Raw genomic sequence first — 14,086 nt, 5'->3', positions numbered from 1 at the left:
AGACATAGAAATAGAGGGACAGAGCGACATAGAAGGAACAGAGAGAGAGAGGAAGAGGCGGAGAGGGATCGAGAGCAGCTGAGAGAGACGCAGAAGAGGAGAGGCCGCGGCGGGGACAGCGCGGGCGGGGCGCGGCGCAGACAAAGGCGCGGCCGCGCGGCCGGGTGGCCGGGCCGGGACAAAGGCTGGCCCGGGGGGAGGCGGGGGCAGCGATGGCGACGGCCGAGGCGGACGCGGGCGAACTACAAGTCCCAGCAGCTCCCGCTGCGGCCCTCGGCCGGCCCCTCTCGCTCCCTGGGAGCGCTTGGCGGGGCCGCAGGGCCGAGGGGGCCGCCGGCGGGGCTGGCGGGCGGGGGGCTTCCTGCGGGCCCCGGGGGCGCCGGCGGGCGCGGCGGGCCGGGCTGGGGCGAGGGGCGCCGGGTGAGTGTCCCCGTGAGCTGGTCGGGCGGGCGGCGGCCGCGATGGGGCGGGGGTGAGGGGGGCGGGCGGACGGGGGGCCCCGGCTCGGGGCGCGGCCCTGGGCGACCTCTGTCCACCCCCCTCCCTCGCCTCGCGCGCCGCCAGCCCCGGCCCGGGAGAGCAGAGACGCCGGCGCGATGGGAGGGGGCCGCGCGACCCGCGGGCCTAGCGCGCCGGTTCCGCCGCTGCGGCCCCGGGGGAGGGCCCGGCCCGAGCTGGGCGCCGTCAATCGGGAGGTATGGCGGGGGCGGGGGGGGGAGAGAACCCCTCAGTTGGGGTGGGGGCGGGAGTCCAGGACGCCCGCCTCCCCTGGAGGCGATCCAGACCCCCCACCCCAGGAACCCAAAAGTGGCCCCAGGTATTGTTCTCCTCACCCTTCAGCCTGGGGTAGGGAGTTCAGGAGGCCCATCCTCAAGAGGGGGATCCAGGGGTTCCCTCCCTACCCCAGGACCCCAGTTATTGTTCCCCTCACTCTCCAGTCTTGGGGTCCAGAGTTCTGGAAGCCCCTTCCCCAGGAGGTGATCTGGGGTTCCACCTGCCCCCGAGGAACTCAGAGAAGGACCCCAGTTATTTCTCCTCCCAGCTTGCAGCTCAGAGATGGGAATTCAGGAGCCAATCTAAGGGTCCCCCTGCCCCCTGGGAATCCAGGAGGGGACTCAGCACTGTCCCCTGACCCTCCATCGTGGAATTTAAGGAGGTGAACTAGGAACTCAGGCCTCTCTGTTTGCATACCCACTCCCAGCTCTGGGGTTGTGGCTCGGGAGGTCCCCCTCCCCAGAAGGAGAGCCAAAGGTCCTCCCCTGTCTCCCAGGAATAGATCTATTTGTTGTTTTCTCCCCAAGGCCTAGCCATGTGCTGGGCATCGCCTCCCCTTCAGGTAATCCTGAGTTCCTCCTGCTCCCCTGAAGCGGAGCTTCCCAGCTTGTTTCTCTGCCCCACTCCCTACCTCTAGCCACGGAGCTAGAATTCAGGATGTTTCTTCCAGGAGGGGACCGAAGTTCCTAACGCCCATTCCCGTACGTCGGTCGTGGGGTCAGTCACTCAGGAATCTCCCCTTCCTAGGAGATGGCCCAGGGTCCCTCCAGTAATCCAAGAGGAGCCCCAGGTATTATTTTGCCCACCCCAGCTAGGGGTTAGAATTCAGGATCTTCTATCTACTCGGGCAAACAGGTACACCGACACCTGTCCCTACCCTCCTGGCTAATGGATCCATGGGTCTCCCTGCTCCCTCCAGGGGTCCCACATATTATATCCCCACACTCACTCTAGCTTTAGAAATCTGCATTCAGGATCTTCTATCTAAGACAGAATACAGGTGTTTTGACTCAGTCCTACCCCAGAATTGTAAGGTTTGGAATTCACGTTGTCTCTTCCCCAGGAAGCAAGCCAGGGGTCTTTCTGCGCTCCCCCAGTGAGGAGTACCAGTTATTGTTTGCCCCCGCCCCACTCATCCCCCAGATAGAGGCTTCAGAGGTCAGGATGCTTCTTCTCTAGGAGGTGAGCTAGGGGTCGCCCTCCCTACTAGGAACCCCCAAACATGCCACCCCCAACTATGGGACTGGAATTCAGGCCACGTACTTAGCGGAAAGCACGGGAACCCAGACACCCACCCTCTTCCCCATGAAGGGGCCGTGGTCAAGGGGATAGGTATCTAGACTCTCTCTCCTCCACAGGACCCAAGCTGCCCACGAGAGGAGGAGCCCAGGATGGAGAGAGGGGCAGAGCCATGGAGCTGGGTACTGGAGACCTCTAGTGCTGGGTCCCACGACTTCTATCCAGGTGTGGGGCTGAGAAGGGAGTTCCCTCCCCCCCAACCATGTCCCACCAGGGTCCCTCTTCTCCCTGCCCTGGCGGGGGCGAGTGCAAAATCTCCCTGCAGTACAAGACAAGAGAATGATCCATGTGTGTGCCCCGGAGTGGGATCTGGGGCATGGTCTGGCCCCCTCTCCCTTCCCTGCTCAGGCTCCAAAAGAGACCCCCGGTTCCCCAGAACCTACCTCCACTCACCTTCTGCCCTCACCCTGTAGATCCTGCCCCGGAAGCAGCCAGCACTTCCACACTGGGGATGCGGCGGTCCGTCCTAGTGAGGAACCCAGGCCACAAAGGCCCGAGGCCCAATTATGAAGAGCTTGACTCTGACTCAGAAGACCTAGACCCCAAGAGGGAAGAGCTGGACCCGGTTTCTGAAAACCCAGAGCCTGAGCCGGAAGACCTCAACACTGTCTCTGAAGATGTGGACCCCAGCTATGAAGATCTGGAGCCTGTCTCCGAGGATCTGGATCCCAATGTGGAAGCACCGAGCTCCATCTCGGGAATCCGTGACTCGGATCCCCAAGATCTCGACCCCATGTCTTCAAGTTTTGACGACCCAGACGTCATCGGCCCCGTCCCCCTGGTTCTCGACCCTAACAGCGACACCCTCAGTCCTGCTGCCACCCCAGACCTGGACCCCCTCTCGTCCGACCTCACTGCCACCCCCGAGGTCCTGGCCGCCGGCCCCGCGGTGCTCCCTGCACCTGCCAGCCCGCCCCGGCCCTTCTCCTGCCCGGATTGCGGGCGAGCCTTCCGCCGCAGCTCGGGTCTGAGCCAGCACCGCCGCACCCACAGCGGCGAGAAGCCTTACCGCTGCCCCGACTGCGGCAAGTCGTTCAGCCACGGCGCCACGCTGGCCCAGCACCGCGGCATCCACACGGGCGCGCGGCCCTACCAGTGCGCGGCGTGCGGCAAGGCCTTTGGCTGGCGCTCCACGCTGCTCAAGCACCGCAGCAGCCACAGCGGCGAGAAGCCGCACCACTGCCCCGTGTGCGGCAAAGCCTTCGGGCACGGTTCGCTGCTGGCGCAGCACCTGCGCACGCACGGCGGCCCGCGGCCGCACAAGTGCCCGGTGTGCGCCAAGGGCTTCGGGCAGGGCTCGGCGCTGCTGAAGCACCTGCGCACGCACACGGGTGAGCGGCCGTACCCGTGCCCGCAGTGCGGCAAGGCCTTCGGCCAGAGCTCCGCGCTGCTGCAGCACCAGCGCACACACACGGCCGAGCGCCCCTACCGCTGTCCGCACTGCGGCAAGGCCTTCGGCCAGAGTTCCAACCTGCAGCATCACCTGCGCATCCACACCGGCGAGCGGCCCTACGCCTGCCCCCACTGCTCCAAGGCCTTTGGGCAGAGTTCGGCGCTGCTGCAGCACCTGCACGTGCATTCGGGCGAGCGCCCCTACCGCTGCCAGCTCTGCGGCAAGGCCTTCGGCCAAGCCTCCAGCCTCACCAAGCACAAGCGAGTGCATGAGGGCGCGGCCGCTGCAGCTGCTGCGGCCGCTGCCGGTTTGGGCCTCAGCCCCGCTTCGATGTTGAGGCCGGGGCAGGTCTCCCTTCTGGGTCCTGATGCTGTCTCTGTGCTGGGTTCAGGCCTGGGCCTCAGCCCCGGCCCCAGCTCTGGTCTTGACCCTGACCCTGGCTCTGCACTGGGCTCCCCCCCCAATCCCAGCCCCAAACCCATCCCTGGCTCTGGTTCTACCCCCACCCCTGATTCTGTCAAATCTTCTGACCCTGAGCCTGGGCACAATGCCAATTCCGACCTTGTGGCCAGCCCTGGTCACAGATCTGGTCCCAGCCCCGACCCGGATCCCGCGCCCAGCTCTGAGTCCCACCCTGACCCCGGCTCTCCCACCCATGATACTGTCAGCCCAGTCCTCCCTACCGGCGAGAGTCCCGAGTGGGTGCAGGAGCAAGGGGCACTGCTGGGGCCTGATGGCTGAAGGGCATGCTGGCACCCGCAGGGGCCTGGGAAAGTTGTGTGTTGTGCAGTTAGTAAAATCCTCCCACTCCTCCTGGCTCTGTGTTGTGGTTCTCCTGTTGCTGTTTTTTCTCTAATGCACAGCCTCTTCTTCTGGAGATGGGAGGGTATGGCCAGAGCCAAACATACAAATAGAACCTCAATGTCCTGGCTCCCCCCACAATATCCTCCAGGCTTCCTAGCTTCCCCGACAAGGTCTCACACTGGTCCATCCCAGCAGTTGCCACTCTGCTCCCCGAGACCTGGCCACCCCAGTCAGGGGCAGACTTATCCTGTGGGTGGTCTAACTCCCTTCGTTTTGGAGTTGGCTTTCCCAGGAATGGTGGGATTTCTGGCATGTTGACCGTCTAGCAGGCTGATAGTGGAGGCTGATATGAAACCATGTGGGCGGCCCTGCCCCGTCTGCTCCCCTAACTTACCCCTTGCCCTTCAAAGCCCACGTTGCAGGTACACCACGGGACAAAGGAGGTCACTCATTTATGCATTCAACAAACATCTGTTGATTGCTTGGGTCTCAGCAGGGAGCAAGATAAGCATGGCCTTGGCCCTCACAGAGCTCAGAGACCGAGTTCAGAAATATTTAAAAAGTAATTACAGAGTATGGTACATTCAACAAGAAGCATAACAAGACTTCTGATTTAGATGGCGGACAGCCTTCCCAAGGAAGGACTTTATAATCCCAATAACCTCTAATTTAATCATCAGTACTGTTTGCCCAGGCTTGTGCTATGCTCTAGCATTTTCTCATTTAATTCTCTCAGCAGCTCCATGAGGCGGGTAACTATGAGTATTCCCATTTTGCAAATGAAGACACTGAGGCACAAGGAGTTTAAGGGACTTTTTGGAAGACCCAGAAGTGGTGGTTGGGAGCACCTAGATTTAAACCCAAATTGTCTGCCTTCCAGAGCCTAAGTTCTTAACCTTTATGCTCTAGGGCAAGATTGTGCAAAGGCCCTGGGGCTGCTGAGAGATGAGCTAGGGGAGGAGTTAGGCGGGGCCAGAACAGAAGGCCCTGGTAGACTGAAGTGGGGAGTTTGCTTGTCATCCCAGAGAAATGGGAAGCTACCAGCAGGTTCTGACAGAGGACTGATATGAATTATTTTTTGAAGATGCTTCTGGCTGCTGGATGGAGAGTGGAGTGGAGGGGATCCGGAATGGAAGCCTAAGATCAGGGAGGTTGTTGCAGTGGTCCAGGCCATAGGGAATGTTGGGGGACTCTGGGTTTATAGCCATAGGAGTGGGGAAAAGTGGTCCTATTTGGGATGTAATTAGGAAATGAAGTAGGATTTCATGATAGTTCGGATGAGAGGGGGTTGAGAGTAACGCAGAGTTTCTGGGAGGATGGAGCGGGGCAGCCTTGAGATGGGATCATCATCCGACACCGCGGAGGGAAAGGGGTCAAACACTGGACATGGAAGTCAAGAGGTTAGCACTGGACTGGGGCATGACAGGGAGCCAGGACGGAGCCAGCAGCCAGCCCATCCCCCAGCACATTTCCGCCCGTCGGCGCTAGGACCTCGGGACCGCCTAAGGGCAAGTCGCCAGCTGAGGCACGCATGCGTGCTGCTCCGGCAGGGGTCGTCGTGGCGCACGGGGAGGGACCGGATCCCGTCACCTGCCTCTAGGGCCGCGCTGGTCACGTGACTGGGGCTCCAGTCAGCTGACGCGGGAGGGTTTGAAGCTGCACCGCGAGGGAGCGAGGCCGCAGTGACAGCAGCGGGTGTTCGGACGCAGGTTGTACCGCCGCGCCCGCCGGCGTTCGGCGCTCCCCGCCCCGGCATGGCAGTGCCCGTAGGCCCGCGCGGCTCAGGTGAGGGCGCGGGCGGCCCCGCAAGTCCCAGAACGCGTGCGGCGGACGGGCGGGCGGCTTCTCCGACCTGGGGCGGCGGACCTCCCGGTTTCCCTTTCCTCAACTCCGGTGCTGACCTCCCAGCGTCCCCTTGGCGTAGATGTGGGCAGACGGCTCCTAGAACCTGAGCGGCGGGTGGGCATCAGCTTCTCTGACCTCGGAGTGGCGGGACTCCGACCGCCCTTTCTGAACCCAGCCTCTGCTCTGAGTACCTCAACTCAGGCAGCTGGCGGATCGCCAGCTTTTCCTGCTCGGGCGGCGAGGGTCCCAGGATTTGCATTCTGAGCCTAGATTCGGATTGCTCAGCTTTGCTGGAACCCCGACAGCGGGCCCCAGCTTCTCCAACTCGCACGTCTGACACCCAGGCATTCCTTCCACAAACCAGGAGGCAAATGTTCAGCTTCTCTAAACTTAGGCAGGAGTGCTGGGGGCGGGGTTGCCACTTTAAGCGCAGGCGCCTAACTCAATTTCAGATCTCCAAACACAAGGAAGCTCAGTCGCTTCTCACAGGGCAGCTTGGAGGAATGCCCTTTGTGTTGATCTTCCCTTCTTAAGCTAGCTGCAGACACCTGAAAGATGTCCTGGCTGGTAGAGTCTGGGGTGGATTAGCTGTGATCCCAGCCAGGGAGGCGGCCTCCCCTTTGGCTTCCCATCCAACTATCTTGTAAACAACCACGACAGCATCTGAGCTCCAAAGGGACCAGCGGCTGGCCCTCCCTGCCGGACAGGTTCTGACGGTGCCTACATTTCATCCTGGTGGCCATGCCAGGCAGGGGGCCAGCCAGACCCTGGAAGGAAGCGGGGTTCTCCCAGTGGGGATGGTGGGTTGTGTCAGGAACAGTTCTGGGCTGCTGTGACCAGCTATGACCCGAGCCATTGCTGAAAACTTGGGCTTTCCTCTTGGACTGGTCAGGATTGAAAGGAATAAGTGGTTCTTAGAGTAGCCTCTATTCAGGAGTTGCCTGGGGGTCCAGTGGTTAGGACTCGGCGCTTTCACTGTTGTGGCCTGGTTCAATCCCTGGTCGGGGAACTAAGATCCCACGTGCCGCATGGCACAGCCAAAAAAAAAACCAAAAACAAACCAAAAAAATAGAACAGGCTCTATTCATTGAGGAATTATTGAGACTCAGAGACCGAATGCTTTGTAAGTGTCAAATCGTTAGCTTCTTGGTGAGAGATTTTATTGCCCCATTTTGCAGACGAGGTAGCTGAGGCTCAGGGAAGCTGAGTGCCCTGGAGTAGGGACAGGAATCAACTCAGGCCCTTTTGAGTAACTTGAAACCGCTGAGCCAGCACTGCTGCATAGATCCCTAAAATGTTACGGATTTTCTGGTTTTCCTTAGATCTCTCAGAGTTCTTTCTTGGCTGGAGCTTGGGACTTGCCTCCCCTATTGGCAGGTGAACCTGCCTAGGCCTGGTCCCCACTGCCCTCTCCCATCCCACAGAGACTGAGCGCCTCCTGACACCCAAACCTGGGTATGGGACCCGGGTGGGGCCTTCCCCAGCCCCTTCAACCCCTCCAGAAGAGGAGGATCTCCGCCGTCGTCTCAAGTACTTCTTCATGAGCCCCTGTGATAAATTTCGGGCCAAGGGCCGCAAGCCCTTCAAGCTCATGCTGCAGGTGGTGAAGATCCTGGTGGTCACCGTGCAGGTGAGACCTTCAGGGCCCCCCCCCCTGCAGAATGCCACCTGTGGTCGCTGTTTTCCTTGAAGGGGAATCTTGGAGTCAGAGCCTAGTCCTGACCCCACAGCCCCATATCATGATAGTGACAGTGGCACTAATCCGCCAGGAAGCCCTCTTGGATCTGCACGGGAGCAGCTCCTTTAAGCTTCACAAATGCCCTCTGAGGTCCTAGCCGCTGCTCTTGCCCCTTTCTATAGATAGGACAGCTGAGGCTCAGAGAGGTTAAGGGACTTGTCCAAAGTCACATAGCAGCTGAGCCTTGGAAGGTGGCACTCGGACCCTGGCAGTCTGATGCTGTGCTGACTCTCGAACATTCATCCGGTAAACATTTCATGAACATTAGTTGTTGCCACGAGTTCTGTGAGTGGCCACTGTGTGCTGCGCCTTGGGGACGTGTGGTGGTCACGCCCTCACGGGGTGGGCCCTCTCTTTTCTCTGCCTCCACTCATGCGCCGTGGGAGACCCCGTGCCGGCAGTGCCAATCCTCCCTGTCCCTCCCGCCAGCTCATCCTGTTTGGGCTCAGCAACCAGCTGGCGGTGACTTTCCGGGAGGAGAACACCATCGCCTTCCGGCACCTCTTCCTGCTGGGCTACTCGGACGGGGCGGATGACACCTTCGCGGCCTATACCCGGGAGCAGCTGTACCAGGCCATCTTCCACGCCGTGGACCAGGTGCGGGTGACCAGGAGCAGGAGGGCAGGTGGGCCCGCCCGGGAGAACGGGCGGGGCTGACTGACCCTCCCCTCCTTTGCCCACAGTACCTGATGCTCCCCGACGTGTCCCTGGGGCGGTATGCTTACGTGCGGGGCGGGGGTGGGCCCTGGGCCAATGGCTCGGCTCTGGCCCTCTGCCAGTGCTACTACCACCGGGGCCACGTGGACCCAGCCAATGACACCTTTGACATCGACCCGATGGTCATCACTGGTGAGTGGGCTGGGCAGGGCTCAGCTGTCGGGATTAAAAAAAAAAAAAAAAAAAAATCCCACTTCAGGGACTTCCCCGGCGGTCCAGTGGTTAAGACTTTGCCTTCCAATGCAGGGGGTGCGGTTTCGATCCCTGGTGAGGGAGCTAAGATCCCACATGCCTGGCAGCTGGAAAAAACAAAACAAAACAAAACATAAAACAGAAGCAATATTGTAACAGATTCAATAAAGACTTTAAAAATGGTCTACATCAAAAAAAAAAAATCTTCAAAATCCCACTTTGCCTCCTGCTCATCCAGGAGACGGGGTGGTCACGATCATTAATAATTTGACGATTAGCAGAATGCTTGGCACGCGGAAAGGGCTGAGTGTTATGTTTCACTCCATTCATTCCCTAAACATTTGGGGGCCCACTGAGCGCCAGGCACTAGGGTCTGTATAGGGAGTGAGACAGACCAGGCCTGACCCTGGGGGGAGACAGCAGGAACAAACGACAAATGTCGACGTATGAAGAGGGAAGGAAAGCAGGGAAGGGGTCTGTCGGGGACTCTGGGGAGACCTGCCTGTGCCTCCCCTGTCCCCAGTGTCCCTTCCCTGACTCCCTGTCTTCAGACTGTATCCGGGTGGACCCTCCCGAGAGACCCCCTGTGCCCCCCAGTGATGAGCTCTCCCTGTTGGATGGCAGCACCAGTTACAAGAACCTCACGCTCAAATTCCACAAGTACTGCCCCCTGAAGGGGGCCGAGGAGGGTGGGGGGGGCAGGACTCCAGGCATCTTCAGGGGCGAGGTGGTGGGAGGGGCGGCCGCTTCCCCACAGGCGGGGGCAGGGGCGGGCCACGCCGATGCTGCCATTTGAGCACTTCCTCTGCCAGCGGCAGAGTCAGCGTGGGGCCCCGGAGTGCTGGCACTCGGGGCAGGAGGGATGGGAAGAGCCCCCTCCCCCTCACCCAAGCCTCCCCCCCCCCCAGGCTGATCAACGTCACCATCCACTTCCAGCTGAAGACCATCAACCTCCAGAGCCTGATCAATAATGAAATCCCAGACTGCTACACCTTCAGCATCCTGGTGAGCCCGCAACGCCTGGGGTGTGGGGCGAGGGGCCGGCCAGTGATGGGGTGGCATGGGGGGCATGGGACTTCTGAGTCCTGGAGCTGGGGACCCTCGGCCAAGGGCAGCGTGGGGGTGATGGGGGAGGCCGGGGCTGGAGAGACCATCCGTCCTGCGCCTCTGGGAGCCTAGGTCTGCTGAGGTTTACTCTGTCCCGTCCCGCCCCGCCACACCCCTGCAGATCACATTTGACAATAAGGCACACAGTGGGCGTATCCCCATCAGCCTGGAGACCGAGGCCCACATCCAGGAGTGTAAGCACCCCAGCGTCTTCGGCCATGGTGAGCCCCCAAGCCCCGGACTAGCACTGACCAGGGGCCCCAACCTGCCCAGGAATTCCCCAAGCCCCAGACCAGCACGGACCAAACTCCCGACTTACCCAGAGAAACCCATGAGCCTGATGACCAACCCAAACCAGCCCTGAAGCCCCCTAGGCCTGGCCCAGCTGCCTCACTCCTGGCCCTGCCTTCGGCCCCCTCCCCACAGGAGACAACAGCTTCCGGCTCCTGTTTGATGTGGTCGTGATCCTCACTTGTGCCTTCTCCTTCCTGCTGTGTGCCCGCTCGCTGCTCCGAGGCTTCCTGCTGCAGAACGTGAGCGCCGCCCCCAGCCTTACCCAGCTCTGGGACCACCAAGGCCGGGGTGGCACGCCTCCCATGTCCGGACCGGCCCTCACCCCGCCCACCTCCCCCTGCAGGAGTTTGTCAGGTTCATGCGGCGGCAGCGGGGACAGGTCATCAGCCTGTGGGAGCGGCTGGAATTTGTCAACGGCTGGTACATCCTGCTGGTCACCAGCGACGTGCTCACCATCTCAGGCACCATCATGAAGATCGGCATCGAAGCCAAGGTGGGTCCTGCCCACGCCCTGCCCCCGAGCCCCAGGGTGTCCTTCCAGACCCTGGCCCCCTCTCCCACCCCTGCTGATGCCTGCCCGGGGCCCCATTCCCAGGGAAGGGCCAGGCTGGGTGGGGTTGACGCTGCTCCTGCCCCTAGAACCTGGCAAGCTATGACGTCTGCAGCATCCTCCTGGGCACCTCGACGCTGCTCGTCTGGGTCGGTGTCATCCGCTACCTGACCTTCTTCCACAAGTACAACGTAAGCCTCCGACACGCAGGCGGGGCCCTCCCAGAGGCGGCCACGTGTCCCTTAATTCCCACCCCCACCCCCAGATAAATTCGTACACGTATCGCCATCACCGGCCCTTGCAGATGACCCGCCAGGAGCCTCTTCCCCATACCTGCCCACACCAGGCACACCTGTCACTCCACCTGGGCAGGGGTCACGTGAGCCTGCTCCTTCATACTCCTCCCCCGAGCTGAGTCCAGCCAGGGGGTGCCCTCGGGCCTGCTCAGCACCACCCTGCCTTGTCGACGGTCATCCCAGCTTCTGTGGTCACCCCATCATGCCCTTGGGCAGGCTTCACCCCATCCGCAGGCTCACGGCCCACCTGGCTTGAGGTCCCGCCCCCATTGCTGACACCCCCCCCCACCCTCCCCCCACCCCAACCCCCGCCCCTCCGCAGATCCTCATCGCCACGCTGCGGGTGGCCCTGCCCAGCGTCATGCGCTTCTGCTGCTGTGTGGCCGTCATCTACCTGGGCTATTGCTTCTGCGGCTGGATTGTGTTGGGGCCCTACCATGTGAAGGTAGGGGCTGGCCGGGACCTGTGGGTGGCGCTCGTGACCCACAGATGAGGGATCCCTGGCTCCCCATCTTACTTCCCGAGCCCCCTGACTCCTGGTCTATCTTTTGTTGACTTGGTGACACTGAATGACCCACCTTGACCCCTGGTTCCTTACCAGCAAGTTTGCAGCAGTTCTACCCACTGTCCCCTCTGATCCCCGGTGACCCTAGCCTTGACTCTATGACCTTGTCATTCTTCAGTGACCCCCCCCGCCAGCTGGCCCTATCGTGACTACTGGTACTCTGTACGCTGTCCCCTCTGACCCCTAAAGCTCCCAACCCCAGCCCCCAGCCGTGCCCGCAGCTCCCTCTGACCCCCCAACCCCGGCCCCCAGCCGTGCCCGCAGCTCCCTCTGACCCCCGACCCCCCTGCCCGCCGGCAGTTCCGCTCGCTGTCCATGGTGTCCGAGTGCCTCTTCTCGCTCATCAACGGCGATGACATGTTCGTGACGTTCGCGGCGATGCAGGCGCAGCAGGGCCGCAGCAGCCTGGTCTGGCTGTTCTCCCAGCTCTACCTGTACTCCTTCATCAGCCTGTTCATCTACATGGTGCTCAGCCTCTTCATCGCGCTCATCACCGGCGCCTACGACACCATCAAGGTCAGCTGCCGGTCCCCCCGCGCCCCCCCGGCCTGCCTTCCCCCTGCCTCCCCGTGGGGCCGTGCGTGCGTGCGTGCACGCACGGCCCCAGACTCGGGCTCTGAGTCCCTCGTGGTTGGCCACGGCGGGGTGCGGAGAGGAGGACCCAGGGAGAGAATGTGGGAGACTCTACGAGGCCAAAGGAGAGGGTGGCTCGGAATTGGGGGGCCCAGGAGGGACCCATACCGTCCCAGTCACAGCTGCCACACTCTCAGTTTTATCAAGGTGTGGGGCTCGGGCCACGTAGGGTTCCTGCGTCTGCTTTCACTGACAGGGAAACCAAGCCATAGAATTTCAGTGACTCGCCCAAGGTCAGCTACCAAGCATGTGGTGGAACCCGGCTCAACCTACGACTGTCTCATTCCGGAAGCCCCGCTCCCAGACCCTCTGTTCTGTGGGTCTGGGGAAGGGTGGTTGTCCTGCAGGCTGCGAGGGTCAGAGCAGAACATGGGCGTGGCAGATAGACAGGATCTTTTAGCAAACACGTGTGACAGCCTACTGTGTGCCAAGCCTGGTGCTGGGTGCCAGGCATCTGAGGAAACAGGCATACATGGTCTGTCCAAGACTGGAGGGCAGGATGAATGATGCACAAACGGGAGTATAACAGCCAACTGATGAGAGGTGTAAAGGAAGTATGGAAGGTTACACAGAGGCCCCTGCTTTAGACTCGTATCGGGCTGAGTCCAGGAAAGTTGCTAGAATGTGCTGTCCAATAGTAGTCTCTAATATGAAAATGAAATACAATTCCAGATTCAGTTCCTCACTCACACCATCCACAGAGCAAGCGCCCAAAAGCCAATGTGGCTAGTAGCTACCAGATTTGGACAGCATAGATTTCACACCTTTCCATCCTCTCAGGAAGTTCTGGATTGATGAGACAGGAGCCCAAGAGAGAGAGCACCAGGGAGAAGGAACAGCCAAAGCAAAGACCTAGAGCCAGAAAGGACTTGGAGAGGAGATATTGGCCCCGTGAGGTTGGGAGAGATGAAGACAAGGCTAAAAGCCAGAACATTCACTGCTGCTGGGAATGCAGATGTTTGCACCCCGCCCGCCCCCCTCCCAAGTGGGTGGTTGTCAGGCACCCAGATTGGGTCAGGCACGGCTCGAGGCGCTGGAGCCACAGCGGAGGGCACCAACTGACCAAGATTCAGGGTGTGCACACATTCAGTGGTCAGGGAATGTCTCCGGGTGAAGCAAACCACGAGGAACAGCAGGTGGAGGGCACAGCACGGTGCAGAGGCCCAGAGGTGGGAGCCTGGTCGGTCCACGAGGACCGGTGAGAAGATCCAGATGACTGGAGAGGGGATGGGGGGAGGAGGGGGAGGGGAGGGCGCATCGCAAGGGCCTCGAACGTCAGAGGCCACTTTCATGCCGGGCCGCCGGGCATCTCTCCCCAGCACCCGGGCGGAGCGGGCGCAGAGGAGAGCGAGCTCCAGGCCTACATCGCGCAGTGCCAGGACAGCCCCACCTCTGGCAAATTCCGCCGTGGGAGCGGCTCCGCCTGCAGCCTCCTCTGCTGCTGCGGCAGGTTGGAGGCCGGGTTGGCTTGGGTTTGGGATTGGCTCAGGGGAAGGGAAGCGGGCCTGAGGGAACTGATGCCTTCCGCCTCCGCTGACACCGACCCTCCTCCAGGGACGCTTCGGAGGAGCATTCGTTGCTGGTGAATTGACTCGGACCGGGACCGTCATAGGACATTAGCCGCCGGACTGCGGAGACCCATGCTTATTTATTTTAGCTTTTGCTTTTTAAGGACCGGCTCCCTGTCGCGCCCTGTGAGGGCCTGGGCTAGTCGGGTCGGACATTGGAGTGGGACAGGGAGGGTTAGAGTGGGTGTTAAATAAACGGGAAAATTAACTTGTTCTCATTTCTAGCGGGAGGGGTATTCCCTGCGCCAACTGGTCTTCGGTCCCTTTAAAGCGTCGCCACACTCAGTGTGGCTGGCTCAGCGCGACCTTCC

The 14,086-nt window shown here is 61.0% G+C and overlaps 2 protein-coding genes across 5 annotated transcripts; both read left to right on the top strand.

Annotated features, from left to right (window-relative positions):
- The first annotated feature begins 364 nt into the window (after nt 1-364).
- ZNF358 (zinc finger protein 358) lies at nt 365-4,282 on the top strand. 3 transcript variants are annotated; one of them, XM_036846363.1, is made up of 3 exons: nt 365-420; nt 2,133-2,238; nt 2,487-4,282. In XM_036846363.1, the coding sequence occupies exons 2-3, from the start codon at nt 2,166-2,168 to the stop codon at nt 4,205-4,207; spliced, it is 1,794 nt and encodes a 597-aa protein (XP_036702258.1). In that variant the 5' UTR covers nt 365-420; nt 2,133-2,165; the 3' UTR covers nt 4,208-4,282. The 3 variants fall into 3 exon arrangements, with proteins under 3 accessions (XP_036702258.1, XP_036702257.1, XP_036702259.1); XM_036846362.1 differs by lacking the exon at nt 365-420 and adding an exon at nt 558-695; XM_036846364.1 differs by lacking the exon at nt 365-420 and adding an exon at nt 1,838-1,956.
- Nucleotides 4,283-5,895: 1,613 nt separating this feature from the next.
- On the top strand, nt 5,896-13,993 carry MCOLN1 (mucolipin 1). Of its 2 annotated transcripts, none has more exons than XR_005019244.1 (14): nt 5,896-6,055; nt 7,540-7,745; nt 8,283-8,450; nt 8,537-8,702; nt 9,314-9,422; nt 9,671-9,767; nt 9,991-10,090; nt 10,296-10,402; nt 10,507-10,656; nt 10,803-10,904; nt 11,332-11,454; nt 11,875-12,090; nt 12,988-13,405; nt 13,527-13,648. XR_005019244.1 is itself a non-coding variant. In XM_036846365.1 (14 exons), exons 1-14 carry the CDS (start codon nt 6,025-6,027, stop codon nt 13,796-13,798), a joined length of 1,743 nt encoding a protein of 580 aa, XP_036702260.1. In that variant the 5' UTR covers nt 5,896-6,024; the 3' UTR covers nt 13,799-13,993. The 2 variants fall into 2 exon arrangements, 1 of the variants encoding a protein (XP_036702260.1); XM_036846365.1 differs by lacking the exon at nt 12,988-13,405 and adding an exon at nt 13,762-13,993 and having other exon boundaries at nt 13,527-13,657.
- The last annotated feature ends 93 nt before the right edge of the window (nt 13,994-14,086 follow it).

Source organism: Balaenoptera musculus, chromosome 3, assembly GCF_009873245.2.
Source record: "Balaenoptera musculus isolate JJ_BM4_2016_0621 chromosome 3, mBalMus1.pri.v3, whole genome shotgun sequence".
NCBI lineage: Eukaryota > Metazoa > Chordata > Mammalia > Artiodactyla > Balaenopteridae > Balaenoptera > Balaenoptera musculus.
Note: the sequence above shows the minus strand (reverse complement) of the source record. Positions and strands in the feature narration are given on the sequence as shown.